General features: G+C 29.3%; 1 protein-coding gene across 1 annotated transcript; it reads left to right on the top strand.

Moving 5' to 3' along the window:
- The first annotated feature begins 2,652 nt into the window (after positions 1-2,652).
- On the top strand, positions 2,653-9,992 carry LOC113378683 (protein gone early-like). The gene is made up of 9 exons (XM_026619238.1): positions 2,653-2,801; positions 3,165-3,338; positions 3,841-4,261; positions 4,336-4,530; positions 4,610-4,737; positions 4,814-4,924; positions 7,372-7,633; positions 8,116-8,192; positions 9,896-9,992. Exons 1-9 carry the CDS (start codon positions 2,671-2,673, stop codon positions 9,984-9,986), a joined length of 1,590 nt encoding a protein of 529 aa, XP_026475023.1. The 5' UTR covers positions 2,653-2,670; the 3' UTR covers positions 9,987-9,992.
- The last annotated feature ends 6,742 nt before the right edge of the window (positions 9,993-16,734 follow it).

The following is a 16,734-nucleotide window of genomic DNA, read 5'->3' as shown; positions in this document are numbered from 1 at the left end:
AATCGGTCAAATTTATGGTATATAAAGAAAAATTGCAATGATCGATTCCAAGAGCACTAAAGTAGATGATGTCGACAATTTTTCTATTTACAAGTTGCATTTATTAAACTTCTGTTCATTATATACTACCTACTTTAGATAAACATATTCTTAAAAAATACAGATCATTTATGTCGTTTTTTTAAATATTTAGTTAGGTAACTCAACCTTTAAGTGTACAAGTGTAAATCTGAAATATAATTTTTTTCACCAGCTGTTGCATTATCAAATTAAGTTAATACGATTTCGATAAATAAAAAAAACGTGAACGATTCGATTTGTTTATTTAATATCGAATATGTGTCAATTTCTTCAATTTGGCGAAAGTTTTGTTAACTGTGCCGAAAGTGTTCTGTGTTCTATATGTAATATGAAGTATATCATATACCATTTATAATATGTTAAATATATTTTGAATACTAGTGCAATATGTATCAATACTTATTGATTTATTACGTAAATCTACTGAAACTTCATAACAAACTCAAAAAACTTTTCCAACATAAATTAGTAACATAAACTAAAAACATTAAAATTAAACTACTGGATTTTTGTCTTAATTATAATAATGATATTTAAATTTATTTTTAGTACAGGTTTTCATGAATAAACTCTAACAAATGCAAACTTTATGAAAACAAATTGAGATAAATATGGAAATTCCATGTCATGTAAATGACAAAAAACGCAAATAACCAAAATAAATTAAACAAACTAAAATAATTTATAAGTATAAAAAAACAATAATAATAACAATACAATTTTATATTCGTACTGAAGTATATTACGACGAGACAATTATATTACTTCATCCAAATGAAAATAGAGCAATATGAATTATTCTTTGTTAGTATTTAAAACAAATCACCAGCCAATTTTTATTACTATTATATTTATCATTTTTATTTCAGACGGTTGGCAAGTATTGCGAAATTGGTCCCTGATGCGTTGGGAGCTTCGATCGGCCCTGGCCAGGATTCAGTCCCGATATGGTGCCAGGCCCTACTTTGACATCAGCGTCCGCCAAGGATCCTGCAACGGCGGGCTAGGATTGTCCAATTTTCAGGCTGGTTCAGATGCAGATCTCCTGGTCGGATGTATTGTACTGAATCCGCCGAAATTAGGATTGCCCCATAGGGATTTGTACTACAAGCCTTCGGATCATCCAGTGAGTTAATGATAAATATTGAATTACTGATGTATGATAATGTGTTTTGCTGTAACAAGTTGCTGTATTTATTTTATTAACAAATATTATATGAAAAAATAATAGATTTACATAGAAAAATCAGAAAGTCATGAGTATACAAGAATGTTAAAAATGTACCAAATCACATTGATAACAAATGATCAAGAAAGTACGTCATTAAAAAATCCAGTTAACAAAATATGACTTTTGTAATGCTTAATGATAATATCACTTTGACAAAGACTTTTGTGTTCGAACTACCCCTTAAGCGGTGGAGCGATCTTGTACTTTCACCCTTAACTTCAAAGGCGTCTAATTTAACGGACATTGCTCATTATCTGACGACCTTACATACATTACATTACATCTTTTATAATCTACTTTTATAATTTTGTTTAAAAAATACAAGATAATATGCATACCTACATATATACAAATATTTTTGTTGTAGTTGTTTTGTTTTTTTTAAATATAATAGTGATTTCCTATTTTAGTTATGGGTTGGCAGTACAATAGGAACACACTATTATTAAAAATATGTCTATGATTTCTTTTCAAAAAAATGTTATTTAAACTTTGCTTCGCATTTTTCTTTTTAAAGCCAATTGTTATTATCCTTAAATATTTACCCAATTATTGATATGTGATTTTTTTGGATGATAGTTGATCTGTTTATCCTTTTTTATCACAATTGTTAGAACATCGTATGTTTTGCTATGAACAAGCGGCCGAGAAACTTTTTTAATCACTAACCCAAAATATTTTTGTCTAAGTTGATATTCCCCTATGGCAAAGAAATATTATTCCCATTCCCCATACGGTCAACTTGGTAGGAAATTGTACAGTAAACACCCTTATACAGTAAATAACAATACATACGTTTACCCATCAAAGTTCCATTTTTACGCCATTTGTGGTAATGTACCCTGGTTTCTTAACTGCTGCTATAAACTAATAAATCAAATAGCGTATATCAAGCCGAACATATGAATATGGAAAAATACGCCGGGTAGAACGTTGAACAACTACTTTTGTATTAAGACGACGACGTCTATTGTGTTCATATGTGTTCGCTTTAATAAGAGTCTTGGCTTTGCATTCACAAAATTTTTAGATCACATCACAAGTTCATATGCCGCAACCTGATATAAAACAGTATCAGATATCAAACATACATATATCAATTTTCACCTGAAAATATATATCAAAATTTGAGTGAAAACGGCATTGCTGCAAAAAAGTCGAATATCTTGATATGTAGTATGTCAAAATATAATATCAAGTAGAAAGGACAACAAGGTTGATTTCTAATAGTTATCAGTAAAAACTAACAATTAGCATGTCTTAGTCAAATAGATAAATAGTAATTTATAAAAAATAAATAATATTGTTCACCTTTATAATTTATCCTTAAACAGATAACCCTGGCTTACAAAAGGCTAATGCGTGACGTCGCGACGATGTTGGGAGCGACTTCAACCGATGCATCACAATTTAGTGATGACGTTTATTACTACGAAAGACGTTTGGCAGAAACTGCAGCAAGTTTGGGAGACATTGATGCTGACACCAAGTCAGTTATTAGAAGTTTAATTTAAAATTTAATTCAAGCAAAATTTAATTAACTTTTTATTATTTTTTTTGCAAAATTCCATATTTTATAGAAATTTTTATTCATGTTAGTTCTAGATTATGACACAATTCTATTTTTATTAAAAAGCTTCCAAATAAGTGAATCTGTTATATGAGCCTAATTTTATTATGTTGTTTGCATAATTAAAATTTGTAATGATTAATTTATTTTTATTGCACAGATTAATAAATTTTATCATTGGAGAGCATTCTCGTATTCATTGTCTCTGTAATTTACTTTATTCATATTTTCTATTTTTTGGACATGATAGTTATTATATATTTACTATTTTTACTCTTTAAGGTACGAAATAGTGACCCTGCAGCAGTTGCAGTCAGCTGCTCCACAATTGCCTGTGTACGACGTTATAACATCAATGTTTCCTCGAGCCAAAATCAAACTGAACACCCAAATTTTGGTGCCTTCTCTTAAATATACCAGGAGACTATCTGAACTGATATCAACGTCAGACAGAGCGTAAGTTATTATTTTTGAGGTAAATTGAAGTATGGCAAAATTAACAGGGATCTACTATGTATGATTGAGAGGTCTGAGACTGATTCATAATTTTATTGTTATACTGTATAACAATAAATATAAGAGCAAATAATAGTGATTAGACTCGATATTTATTTTATTAGCTAAAGTTTTATTATTTACTGCTTCTGGTTCTTTATCAGGTCAATCTGACAATACCTGACGTAGATTGTCAGATATTGTAAGTGAATGTTTTTAGAAATTCTTGTGTTATATGTTCCGATAATATCACTAGTCGCCATTTTTAGCTTTTGTTTTAATTCTTCATGCCCCAGACCATCTCAACACTTCTGGTTTCCAAATTCTCTAAAGGTTCAAATAATCACATTGGAGAATACTTAATTATATCAATTAATATTTTTGGTAGCCCATAGTAAACTTACTTAGTCATTATAATGATCGATTATTATCTATTTTTTAATTATTGCTAAATTTTTTTTAGGCCAATCAACAATTACATGATGTGGACTTTGACTCTAACCTACCTCCCTTACCTAAATTCCGCTTACCGCCTGGCCTACCGCGACTTCCAGCAATCCCTAATCACACCAGCGCCCTTCAAACTGGACCCTGCTTCAAAAAGCAGTTCTTCTCAGCGTCGAAGTTATCCGACTACTACCGAACCACCTCCTCCCAGATGGTATGAGTGCGCCAAAGTGGTGCGAGATTGGGCAGGACCAATTTTGGAAAACCAAGAAATGGTTGTTGAAAGTAGTATTGGAGTGGATTTGGATAAAAGTGAGCCGAGCAGAGGTAAAGAGCGGGCGAGATGGATTTTTGCTAAAATGAGGGATGCAGTGATTGATGCTGTGCTCAAAAGTGTTGAGATTAGTGGAGAAAGACAACGTGAAGCTGTCAGAAAAGTAAATATATTAAATTGGATCAAATTGAATTGAATGTACTACATAAGATATCTAGTAGCTCTTTTTTATTTCAGTTGAAGACGACAACTTTACAGATAGGAGCTCCAGCAGAAACTCATGTCAATACATATCGAGAAAGGTTTTACAGAGATTTTTCTGTTTTAAGAAATGCTTTCTTTGAGAATGCTCTGGCAGCAAGTGAACAAAAAAGGGCTATTATGGAAAATTCTTTGATACCTCCTTCAACTGGAACCCAGGGAGCTCATGATGTAAGAAAGAATTCATATCCATAAAATATTATTCTATTATTTTATTATGCAATAATGTTGCAATGATTATTTTTTCTAGTCAGCTGTATCAATGTTGGAATTTATGGTAAAGATGCCCCTGAGTGTGAGATTTTATGAACCTCAGCGTGTCGTCACATTGCCTCTTGCATTATTACAACTACCACATTTCCACATTGATCATCCTGTGTAAGCATTGAATTATACATATTTTTCAAAATTATTAGCATGTCGTAGAGAAGTTTATTAATTGGAACTTTTGTAGATCACTGCAAGTTGCTCGACTAGGAGTCCCCATAGGCGAGGCATTGTTTGCTAGTGTTTTCAACATTGTAGCTGATAATGATACCGATGTTTTCTTGCAGTGTTTTTCTAGGTAAAATATTAATTTGTATTTGGTAATTAGAAATCTGATATCTTAAAAGCCTCTGCTTTGGAACGGATTTTTTGCAGTTATGATAGGAATGTTCGATCTAGATAAATTGACATGTCAATTTTAACAAACAATTACATTAACATTATTGTAAAAGATACAAATATAGTATTGTCTTCTACTGAATAATTGTACAACTGTTTTTGGGTTGCATTAGTTTCCAATCTAGTATTTATTGGAACTGATATCATTCCATCAGGTATTGAAATTTCAAAATTTATTTAGGATTTTTTATTTTTAGAAGCGATCTTTTATTTATAAAGAAGCGTTTTTATCGAGTTTCATCATGCCTTTTGAATTTTTGAAATCAATACAGCCATTTTTTTGAGAAAATGTTTGTACTACATTCACGGGATTATGACCGTTTAACACATAGATAAACAAGTATAAATGAATTTAATAAACATTATTCAACAAAACCAAAACCAATCCATGTCATTTAGTGTATCCTGACTAAAAATTATTCTGAACGAAGTTGGCAATTTGTCCGAATGGTAAAGGTTTGACAACTTCACTCTTTACACCTGACGTAATCTTGAAGTTTGTGTTCACAAAAATAGTTTCAATAAAATTAAACCGCGTGGTTGCTTTTTTCTAATATAACGTGCGAAAAAATTCTTTACATAATGTGTTTAAATACTTCATTTTTCCATACTACAAAATGTTACCAAATGTTCTGCCAAATTGCTAAATTGCATCATGAAATGTTTTCTATAACCTAAAAACTGAAAAGTGTTGATATAACTTTAAATTTAAAGAATTTAAAAAAAAAAAATGTTAGTTTAAAAATATCCATAGTAGTGCATCTACCGTATCGAAGTGTCATATTAATTTGATGCTTCTTTTTAAACATGTTTTTGACTGGTTAGTAACTTAAATAACATATAGGTATTTAATTGAATAAATGGATACATTTCTTTATTATTCATATATAAAAGCACTAATTACCACCGTCTTTTTACTATTAGGTCTACTGGAAAGTTCTGTCCCCATATCCGTGAAGTCTGTAATACAGTACACAAATATTGGTGCTGTTTGTATTTCAGTAATAGTCGTTGTGATGTTTTCATCAGTTTAACTGTATTGCAGTTTAATGTTTTTGTTCTCAAACTTAATATGTCAAATCTATTCAACACTTTAATTGTATTTTCAAATGAATTGTTTGAAGATGTACGCCAGCGCTTAGAAGTTTTACTTAATGACTTTACAACTTGCCTCGAGACAGTCGACATAGATGCAGTTGCAGTATTTTTTTCTAAAAGCAATTATTTTGTTGAAACAAGCAGAAAGCTTTTTTAATCATTCAAATTGGACACCTAGTTCTCTCAAAAATCAAGTTAAAAAAAAATGAAGATGTTCAATGAGCATTTGCTCAGTTTTTATCATATAAAGATGAAACATTTTTTTAAAATTGGATGAATAAACTGCCCTCATCCTGCCAAGAAATCAATAATAATAATGGCTATTATATTATTCAATAAACTTAATTTTCGAAAGAAAAAAAAATTGTATTCTTATTCCACAAACAGATAGAACTTTCGTTGTTATGCTTAACATAAGAGCATACAATTTGCACCTTTTGTTTAATTTTGTTTGTGTATTCATATAACCAATTTTCAATACATTTACAAGATCATTTATTTCAAACAGTAGTTGAATATATAAATAATCTGAACATCTTCAAATTGCATGTATATCAATTCATTCACGTCTTTTGTAGGGATTAATTATTTATGAAACTAACACATTATATTAAATGTTATAACACATTAAATACAATCAATGATATTTTGACTCTGTATGCACATTAATGCAGTTCCATTATTTTTGATGTCATCTATGATCACAGTAAAAAAAAAAATTTTGAAATATCTTACTAATCAATGTTCTTACTGCAAATTGTGACAATAATAATTTGTTGAGTTTTTCTATAATCATACATTGATAATTGTATATGGAAAGCGTTTCTAAAATTAAACTTAAGTTATATTAAATTTTTAATCAAACATTGCACACTTTGCTAAATAAACTATTTGGTGGGGATCACTCTGATTAGATATTAAGCAGACTTTAAATAAGAAATATTTTTTCACTATAACAAAAGTGAATAAAACAAGTATTTAATTTGCGATATATATTGATGTTTCATCTGCCACCTTCTTCTCTCGTTACTTTTGCTAGTCTCTCAGTTATTATAATTTAAAGGTATTTATATGTATACATTTATACTTGCTACCCCGAAGGGTTTTGTGTTTAATTGTAAAATGACCTGGTCAAATCTTGACCACTACTAGTGTATTAATTTCTATTATATGATGTATTAAATCACTACATATTTTTATTACACTTTGAATTTACCATGATTTTTCATGCTATTTCTTCTATTACAGACATGTTCCTATCGAAACTGGCAGAAGAGGCATAGCTCTGAAAACTGCTTCGATTCATTTATCAGCAGTGAGAGCAGCTGCATCAGCTTTGCATAAAATACAAAGTCAAGCGGAATATGATTCAGAATCAGTGGAAAATGACAATGTATATGATTTAAATAATAATAATCGTGCTAGAAATAGTGAAAGACAAAGGAAAGAGTTTCAGCATGGTCTGGGTGATATGAATTCAAAGCAACTGTTTACGTTGGCTTATGCACAGGTAATAGAATAGGAAAGCAATTTATTAAAATTATGTTATACATTTCCTCACATAAATATAAATATAATAAAAATGTCTTTATAAAACAATATGGGTTATTGGGCAAATAATGTTTTGTTCTCTTTTTTTAAGCATTTTTGTTTCTGCATTTCTTATCTTCAGGTACTTTGTAAATATGGTAACAGATATTTTTAAAGAAATGCCAAAATATTATGTGCATAATATACATTACCAAAAAATTTAGTATGCCCTAGTTAAGTAAAATAAGATAAGGCCTATTTGTTAATGGAAACACCAAAAGCTTTCTTATAAAAATTATGATTGTTGTAACTTACCAGATAGTAATGTAATTATTCCAAACATCATTTTACACGGAATATTTATCTACCATACTTTTTTATTTATTCTAAAAAAACATGTATGATGAAACTAAAGCAAAATTTTTATCTAAATTTTATGCTAATGCTTTTTTTTTATTTCAGACAATGTGTTCCAAATCAACTCCAGAAATGGAACAGTTATCTCCTCTAATTAGAGGAAAGCTGTCGGATCACGATCTGTAAGTCTTCATTTCTTTTTATTTTATGCATGTGTATTTGCTTTTATGACATATATATGTTCGTACATGTGTAGATGCAATATTTTGCTCGTCTAATACATCACATCATCTTAAAAGTACAAATTTAAATAGTTCCGGTTATATGCATTAATATTGTTGTTATTGTATGCATTATAAATATTTTCATGGACATTTTTTGCTTAGTTAAAATATTCTGGTTTAATTGATAATATATTATTTATATAGTTTTATAAAAGTATTTCGTAAATAATAATTATTCAGTTATATAATTTCCTTGGTCTTATTGTATTTTTGTGTAAAGTTGAGTAGCTACATTCAGTATTTTGTGGTAATTAACTCTTTAATATTAACGTTTACTATTGATCTGGTTTTTATTGTAATATTACATAATTTGGTAAAAAAAATTATCAATGATGTTTAGATTTTACATAGAAAATATTTTATTGCATCTAAAATGTATCATCAAATTGATGCTTTTTTAACCATGCTTTTGGCAGACTTGTATTATTGAATTGTATCATGTCAATCAATCAATCAATCAATCAAATATCATGTCCAATTTGATGTGGTATGACTGTATCGTCAAATTATATGTCCGATTTGATGCTTGTGTTGCTTTTGGCAGACTTGTATCATCAATTTGATGTGATGACTGTATTATCAACTCGTATGTCTAATTTGATGCTTCTTATGCTTTGGGCAGGCTTGTATCATCAAATTTTATGTATAATTTGATTTGGCAGACTGTTTCACCAGATTTAATGTCCAATTTGTTGATTTTGGCAGGCTTGTATTACCAAATTGTTTGTCTAGTTTGATTTAGCAGACTGTATCATCAAATCTTATGTCCAATTTGATGCTTGTTTTGCTTTTGGCAGACTTTTATAATCAAATTTTATGTATAATCTGATGTGATAGACTGCATTATCAAATTTTATGTCTAATTTGATTTGGCAGACTTTATTAACAAATTGTATGTCCAATTTGATGCTTCTAGTGTAAAAACTTTTGGCAGTCATTGTTACTAAAACAATGTTGTTACTGGTATTTGAATAAATCGAACCATTTTTCAATCATACATATAGAAAATCACTAATCACCATGATCATGTCAACCATATCAAGTGTAGATTATTCTGATCAGCAGGAGTATACATTTTGTACTTTTTTTTTCTGTTTCCAGTTTAGTTATTAATTTTGACTTTTTGAATTAAAGATCTTTTCAATGAGCAAGGTTTTGTATCATGATGTCATTTCATTCATAGTTCAGCCACATTTTTCACATTCTATTTATATTTTATGAAGAAGTCACTCATGTCCTTCATCATTGTATCTAGTGAAATTTTATTTGTCACTACTTAATTATAGCACTTAATAATTTTTAATTTGTTCGGCCTCATATTATTTTTAATTTTAGGCTTTGGGAATTCAGTTACAAATTGTCCTTAGTTATATCATCTCTGTTTTTGTAAAAGCCTCTAGTTCATTTTTAGTTACAATTCCATAAGTGCATTTCATTCAATTCATTTATCATTTCATTCATTTTGTAAATCATCATCATTAATATATAGATATATATTTTGCTGCTTGGTAGTTATGATTACTTTTGCACTTATTTTCATTTTATATACATCATCCTTTTAGAAAATGTATATAAATATTAATTCATTAAAATTATCTCAGATTTCTGCTGTCCTGGACGAGAGTGAAAGATTTGCGAAAATCCGTTGGATGTAAGTTGTCAGAATATGATTCTTGTCCTAGTTCGTTATAAGTATAAATTTTTATGAAACGTTTAAATAAGTTATTTATTTCATTAATATGAGAAAAGTATTATGTTATATTATTTAAGTTTTATATAAGATCGTTTAGTATATAAGTGCAATATTATGTTTTGACATTGTTAAATCGTACAAATATATTTTTAAACTTAAAATTAAGCTTATAGATAGTTGCTGATATTATAAAGTAATTGCATAATACTGAAAAGAACTTAATTGTGAGACTAACAATTAAATAAATTGTTTATTTTTTTATGTACTGCCGTCTTAGACATAGTTGTGTAATGACCTTAAACTTGTTATTATAAGATTAAATATCTGACAATAAACAGAGAGGTTTATGAAACTAATGTATCTTTATATATCATGGCAATTCATCTAAAAGGAACTTTTGTAAAAGGAAAGATGGAATTTGACTTTGGATTTTGATTAATAAGTTGAACTGATTCTACATTGTATTTTTATGTGTAGCATAACATTCATGAGGTCAAGAAAAAAGAAAATTGAAAACTGCTTTTAATTTTCACTCTAACTACTTCTAAAAACAGGTCAAAGTTTCCAACAGTTAAAAGATGAGAATTGCATTTATTACAAAGACCTTACGTTTTGAGCCCTGCTAAGGATAGTCACGATGTATGATTTATTTCTTTTAGGCTCATGGGTCATGTGCTGATGTCCTAAAGAGAACTAAACGATTTTTTGTAAACTGCCATCCTAAAAATTAATATCTCAGAATGTCCTTACTTTATGTCATAGACAAAATTAGTTGCATATTATTCTATCCATACCCTATATTTATGTATAGTTCTTGTTTTGATGCTGGTAGTAAGAGAATGAGTCCTGCTAGGGTCTTCCATTCATTGCGGCTTTGGATATCTTCAGTACATTCTATCTCTAGCTTTTGTCTAGCTGACTCTTATTTATACTAGTATGATAATAAAATAAAAGTATGATGAATAGATGTGAGCAAAACTGAATTGAATTCCTGGGAAAACTGAATGTGTATTGAACAGAAACTTTTTTTTTCTTCTGAAAACTATAACAAACTTGGTTAAAGATAAATGGCAAATAAGATCTTATTACTTTGTTATAACAGGGGAAGAAAATATGATCTTAAATCTCATGTTTGAAATTATTACAGGATCTTGAATCACAGATGAAGCGGAATTATTAACGAATTTAATTTATTATAGAAATGAATTAGGTTGAAAAATAAATCACTTTTTTTATATTTACATTTACAATATTTTACACAAAGTACTTAAAAAAAATAGTACTATCTATACATATTATGTTGAAAAACAATATTCTTTAAAAAATTATTTTATTGTAAGTTCGTTTTAAGGTGTGATCTTTGAATTTAAAATGGGTTTTATATTCATGATCTACTTCTTTTTATTGTAATTCTTTTATCCTAAATCATTTCTCATTTAAAATTGTAAATTTTTTTGCCTTTTGTGACTTGGCACCCTCAGTGATTTCCTGCCACCAATTTGTTGACATTGTGTCAACAATGGTTTAGTTTAATTGAACAACCTGAGATCCAGGTTGTTCTTCAGGTTTCTTCTGATCCATCGTGGATCGTGGACGTCGGTTGTGGACCTAGTGCTCTTCAGGCATCGCCATGTTAATGCAATTTTTTAAATTGGTGGTTTAAATGTTACTCAAACAGTTTCTGCCTGGTTGTTCCAAAATTTGGCACACAGAATATAATATCCACCAATTCTCACGAGTGTTTCGGGCGTACTATAAGGGCATTTCATGGTGAAGTGCCACTGTTCGTGGAGCCCGAATCTGGAATAGAATGTCCGTCCCTGCGCTAGAAGCAGAAATCTTAAAAGCCAGTCTCCCAGACACTTTCTATCTGAAAATCAAGTTATTATATAGTGAAGTATTCGTGTAATGAAGTTTAAAATGTCAACAAATACCAATGCCAAATAAATTTTATGACGTCATTATTAAAAACAAGAGTCAGGGAAAAGTCTATGGAGACTCTGAAAAAAAATTCAAGTAAATCGTACCAGTAGAAGTTGAGAAATGGTGGGTATCTGTGGATATTGTATCGAAATAAACAGCTTCAAGAAAAACTTATGTAAAAAGAAAATTACTTATGTATCTAGTATCATACTTACGTCATTTTATTCATTGTGTCTTATGCATAAACCTGGAAAGCGCCTTCGGAGAATTGATCTGAAAAGTGGTATTTCAATTTATAAGTTTTGAATGATATTTTATCCTAATATTGTATTAAAATATTTACATCTTCTAATTAAATATTTCTATTTTTGCCTCTAAAGTTATATTGGAAGATTTTCGTATTTAAATGACAAATCTAATGCTCTGTTCTTCAAAAAATCTGCTGATGGAATTTTATTTTGGAAATCTTGAATATGATTCGTATTAATTTTTTATCTAGGCATCAGTCACTGCCTTTCGGTAAGTTATAGTAATAAAATCGAAAATTAAAAGGCCTGCATATATTTACTTTTTAAAGGTTTCTTAGCATGTATGTATGCGTCCACGATTTTGGGCGCACGGATCAAATGCATTTTGCTTGTGTTGCAAGTCTGAAGAAAGGATTAGTTTTTGGGGAAAACATTTTTTTTTTTAAATGTCGAAATTGATTCGGGTTTTAATTATAATTCTAGCTAAAATTCAAAAGCTCGCTTACTTATATAGTTGAGATAAATAATTTTAACTTTGCAATTCAGTTCATATAATTCTTAGAAATATGAGATGAAGTCCTTCATTCTAACTACGCTTGATTAAGATTTATTTATTTACTTTTCATGTAAACATATATAAACGTCGTCGTTGAATTTGTAAGCTCTCTTGTATTTTATCTATAAAATTCGAATAATGAAAGTTACAGTATTTTTTAAATAATGAATTTGAAAACTTTGAAAATTCAATTAGTTTGCTTTAAGACACGATGCCATATACCACTAGTTTAAATAACTATGAAGCAAAATTATTTTATGAACAGAATAGATAATAACTTGCTTGATCCACGTGCGGCTTTTGTTCGCACAGGATCCACTTTTGTTCGCACAGGGACATTCCATATCAGACTCGTGCTCCACGAACAGTGCACTTTAGCAGGAAATTGTCCTTGTGGTTTCCGAAACACTCGTATGAATATAAAGAAAAGATTCTTTCTTTATCCGTGGTGCAGTCTTTTATCGGTTTTCTAGAAAATAATTTTTTTTCAGTTTTGTTCGGGCATTTTTGACGGCGTCTCCTGCAATTCTGTATACGACCGAAGAGGGAAACTTTGCTCTCGGTCACGACTTGCCAACAATGGCATCTTAGATTCTAAAAAAAGAAATAAATTAATAATATAGTTTTTTGAACGTTTCTGGGATTATAATATTGACAAACTCAATTTTTAGCATTTCTAATGTTGATGCTTTTGATATCGCAATGTAATTTGGAATTTTAGCGACAAATAATCATAATCATAAACTTTTTTCATCTTTCCGTAGGGTAAGTTATAATAATCACAAAAATTAAAACTGAAATTGTTTTGCATATCTTAACGTTTTAGGGTTTTTTGAACATTTCAACATACCTTAGAAAACTACAAAATTTTCAAAAATAAAAATCGAAACCATTGAGACAATTTCTGGAAAACATTCACATAAGTAGTTTGTAGAATACGCTTGACTACAAATTTGAAAAGCTCTTGTAAATTCGCAGTATTTTTAATAATAATATTTGACAATATCTAAAACAATTTTTCTTAATTATTTATTAACTTTTATTGATTATTGTTTATTTTTATTCCTCAAATGTTTATAACGATACAGAAAGTTGCAGCAATTTGCCTTAAACACCTTAAATTATTGCTATAAATTATATAATTAAATTAATCACAATAATAATCATAAAAATAAGTATATGAAAGATAATACTCGAATGCAATTATAATAAATAGCAAATGCTCTTTTATAAATTTGAATTATCATACAAAAATAATGTTAGCTAATGAAACCCAACACAAATTTCTAATTATATATCGTAATGTATCATACTTACTTAATTTTAGGTCTAATGACTCATCAGAATTAATCAGTTTTTCATTCTCCACCCGTATTTTCGAAACTTGAATTTCTTTAATCCTTGTTGTTCATTCACAGTCAGCTTCAATTATTAAAAAAAAAATGTCTAATTACTATTGGTGAGTAAAGTACATTTTTGTATTTGGAAAATTAAAATTTTTTGGGTTAAATAATATGCATTATCGATTGTTTGCGATAGTCTTTTATATCATAAATATACTACTAGATTTTAAAATCTGATTTCGGCAAAAAATGAATGCAAACTGTTTTTTATGAACTTAGAGGGCTTTGGCATTTAATCTAAAAACAAAATTTAAAATGGAATCGACGCATTGAAATAAAAATTAAATTCTTTGCATATATTTTGAATTCGACGCATCGAGACAAAAGGTGATAATGTGGAGCTATTTAAATTTAATGAAGATTTATTTCGAACTATATATCTGAAACGTGGTATTTCAATTTATAAGTTTTCAATGTTATTCATAATATGCTAATATATTTCGATATTTCAATTACAAATTCTTATTTTTGCCTCCCCAACATTATATTGAAAGCTATGGAAATATTGGTTTTAATTTTTTTGCTGTCATTATGTATCGTTATTGATTTAAAAATCTTATGTTTGTTTTTTTTGCAAAATCTGCCGATTGAATTTTATTCTGTAAATCTTAAATATAAATTGTATTCATCTTTTTATCTAAATATGATTAGCAATTTCAAGATACCAATGCAAGTTTTCATTTTCAATAAAATCAATGAATTTAGTTGTAGTAGGCTTTTTATAAGTTATTAATTTTTTTTAAGTAAAAATTATAAAAAATGTCTCGTGAGCAAAGTAGGTTGAAATCCAATATTATAATTTATTCTCTAATTATTAATTCTTTTTACCGCAAAATGAATAAACGTAGTTTTCTGGATTAAAAGCAAAAAACAATCTGACTGATTTCTGATTAAATAGATCATAACTTAGTTTTCAGATAGAAAAGTATGCTTGATCTTGTCGCCTATTCTACGAATAGTTCACTTCACCATCGAAATATTTTTGTGTTGTGCCCAGAGATTATTAAAAACTTCAAAAACGGATTGGTTGTGATTTTATTACTGGTGCAAACTTCTATCAGATTTTTAGAACAAGATCCTTTTTTCGTATCATGGAGCAAAAATCTCCTATTTTTTTCTGCAATTGGAGACTTTGCTGAAGATTCAGACTTTGCCCTATGCCACAGCTGGAGGACATTTCAGATTATTATTGTGTGCATTGATTATAAAAAATTTTTTTTTGTATTTCCAATGTTGATGCTTTTGATATCATATTATTTTTGGATTTATATACAACGCACAGGCGAGAAATAATAAATAATGATTATAAATATCTAAGTTTAAATGTACGGATTGAAGATTTGTTTAATAAATGTCTTTTTGTATAATGCTGTATGAAAGTATATGTGGAGATGTATCATAAAGTATTAAATATCCATGGTTTTGGCATCAACAGATATGGGTTAATTAGTTCTGGGTGAAAATCATGGTGTTAAATATTTTTATAGAAGTAGTAATTCAAATACTTGTTGTAAACATATAAATTATTTTACTGTATGGTGCTTTGTCTGTTCATTGAGTGTATAGTTTTAATATGTACTGGTAAATGAATACATTAATAAATAATGGGCTCGAAGGTCTACAAGCTGACAAGACTGTACTAACAATCTTCTAATAACTGAAAATATAACAGCAACATTTGCTAAGGTTATTGAAGTTTTATTTTCTATATTTCCACATGCCCATCAGTTCACTTTCATAATACAATTTCAATTGACCTTTCCTTCTTTCGTATAAATTTAGACAGTAAACTAACCTGGGGACAACAGTTAATTTTAAAAATGCTTATAGTTGAAGATAGAGCAAAGTACTGTACTAGTTTGCAGGAAATAAATCTAAGTCATTCCTTGAAAATAGGTTGCTTATTAAGTACAATAATATGGACTTATGGTGTCGAATTGTGGGAATGTTCAAGTAAGTCATCACCCTCGCTTTACGCGGCAAGTGCGTACCGTGCAGTATAGGAACCGTGCTATAAGAAACTCGTATTTAACATACAATTCAGGCTAATTCGTAGTGCGTTCTATGGAACCTTACATAGTGCAGTATGGGAACCGTATTATGAGAGACTCAGAGTTTGTACAAATCGCACCATTTTTATCGCGTTGTATGGAGACCAAGAAATACAACTTGAAGTAGGAGAAATACGGACGAAATGACGTGTAGGACATTGACACCTTATTCAAAAATTGGCGCGACGCAGTAATCAGCTCAAACGTTCTTAGGCGGCTATTATACAATCAGGCATGTCTAAAAGATAAAAGTCGATAACAAAATTTACAACAATACCCTTTTGCACAACGAACTTATGGGCTGTTGACCAAATACCGTGTAATAAAAAGTCCGTGTAGTCGGAGGGATGTCGGATTTTTAGCTCCGTGTAGTATGGGAACCGTGTACCCAGAGTGCCGTGTAAAGCGAGGGCCTACTGTATATCATCAGGTGGATCACAAAATTTCCATGGTACGTCAACTAAACTATTCAGAATGATTTAAATATACCATCAGTGATGGTATGATGTAGTATATTGGTCCAGAATCTCGGAACTCATCTTAATAACAAAGTCAAACAACTTCTT

Source organism: Ctenocephalides felis, unplaced genomic scaffold, assembly GCF_003426905.1.
Source record: "Ctenocephalides felis isolate EL2017-DRISC unplaced genomic scaffold, ASM342690v1 CF-g0.4_SCAFFOLD_01886, whole genome shotgun sequence".
Taxonomy (NCBI): Eukaryota; Metazoa; Arthropoda; class Insecta; order Siphonaptera; family Pulicidae; genus Ctenocephalides; species Ctenocephalides felis.
Note: the sequence above shows the minus strand (reverse complement) of the source record. Positions and strands in the feature narration are given on the sequence as shown.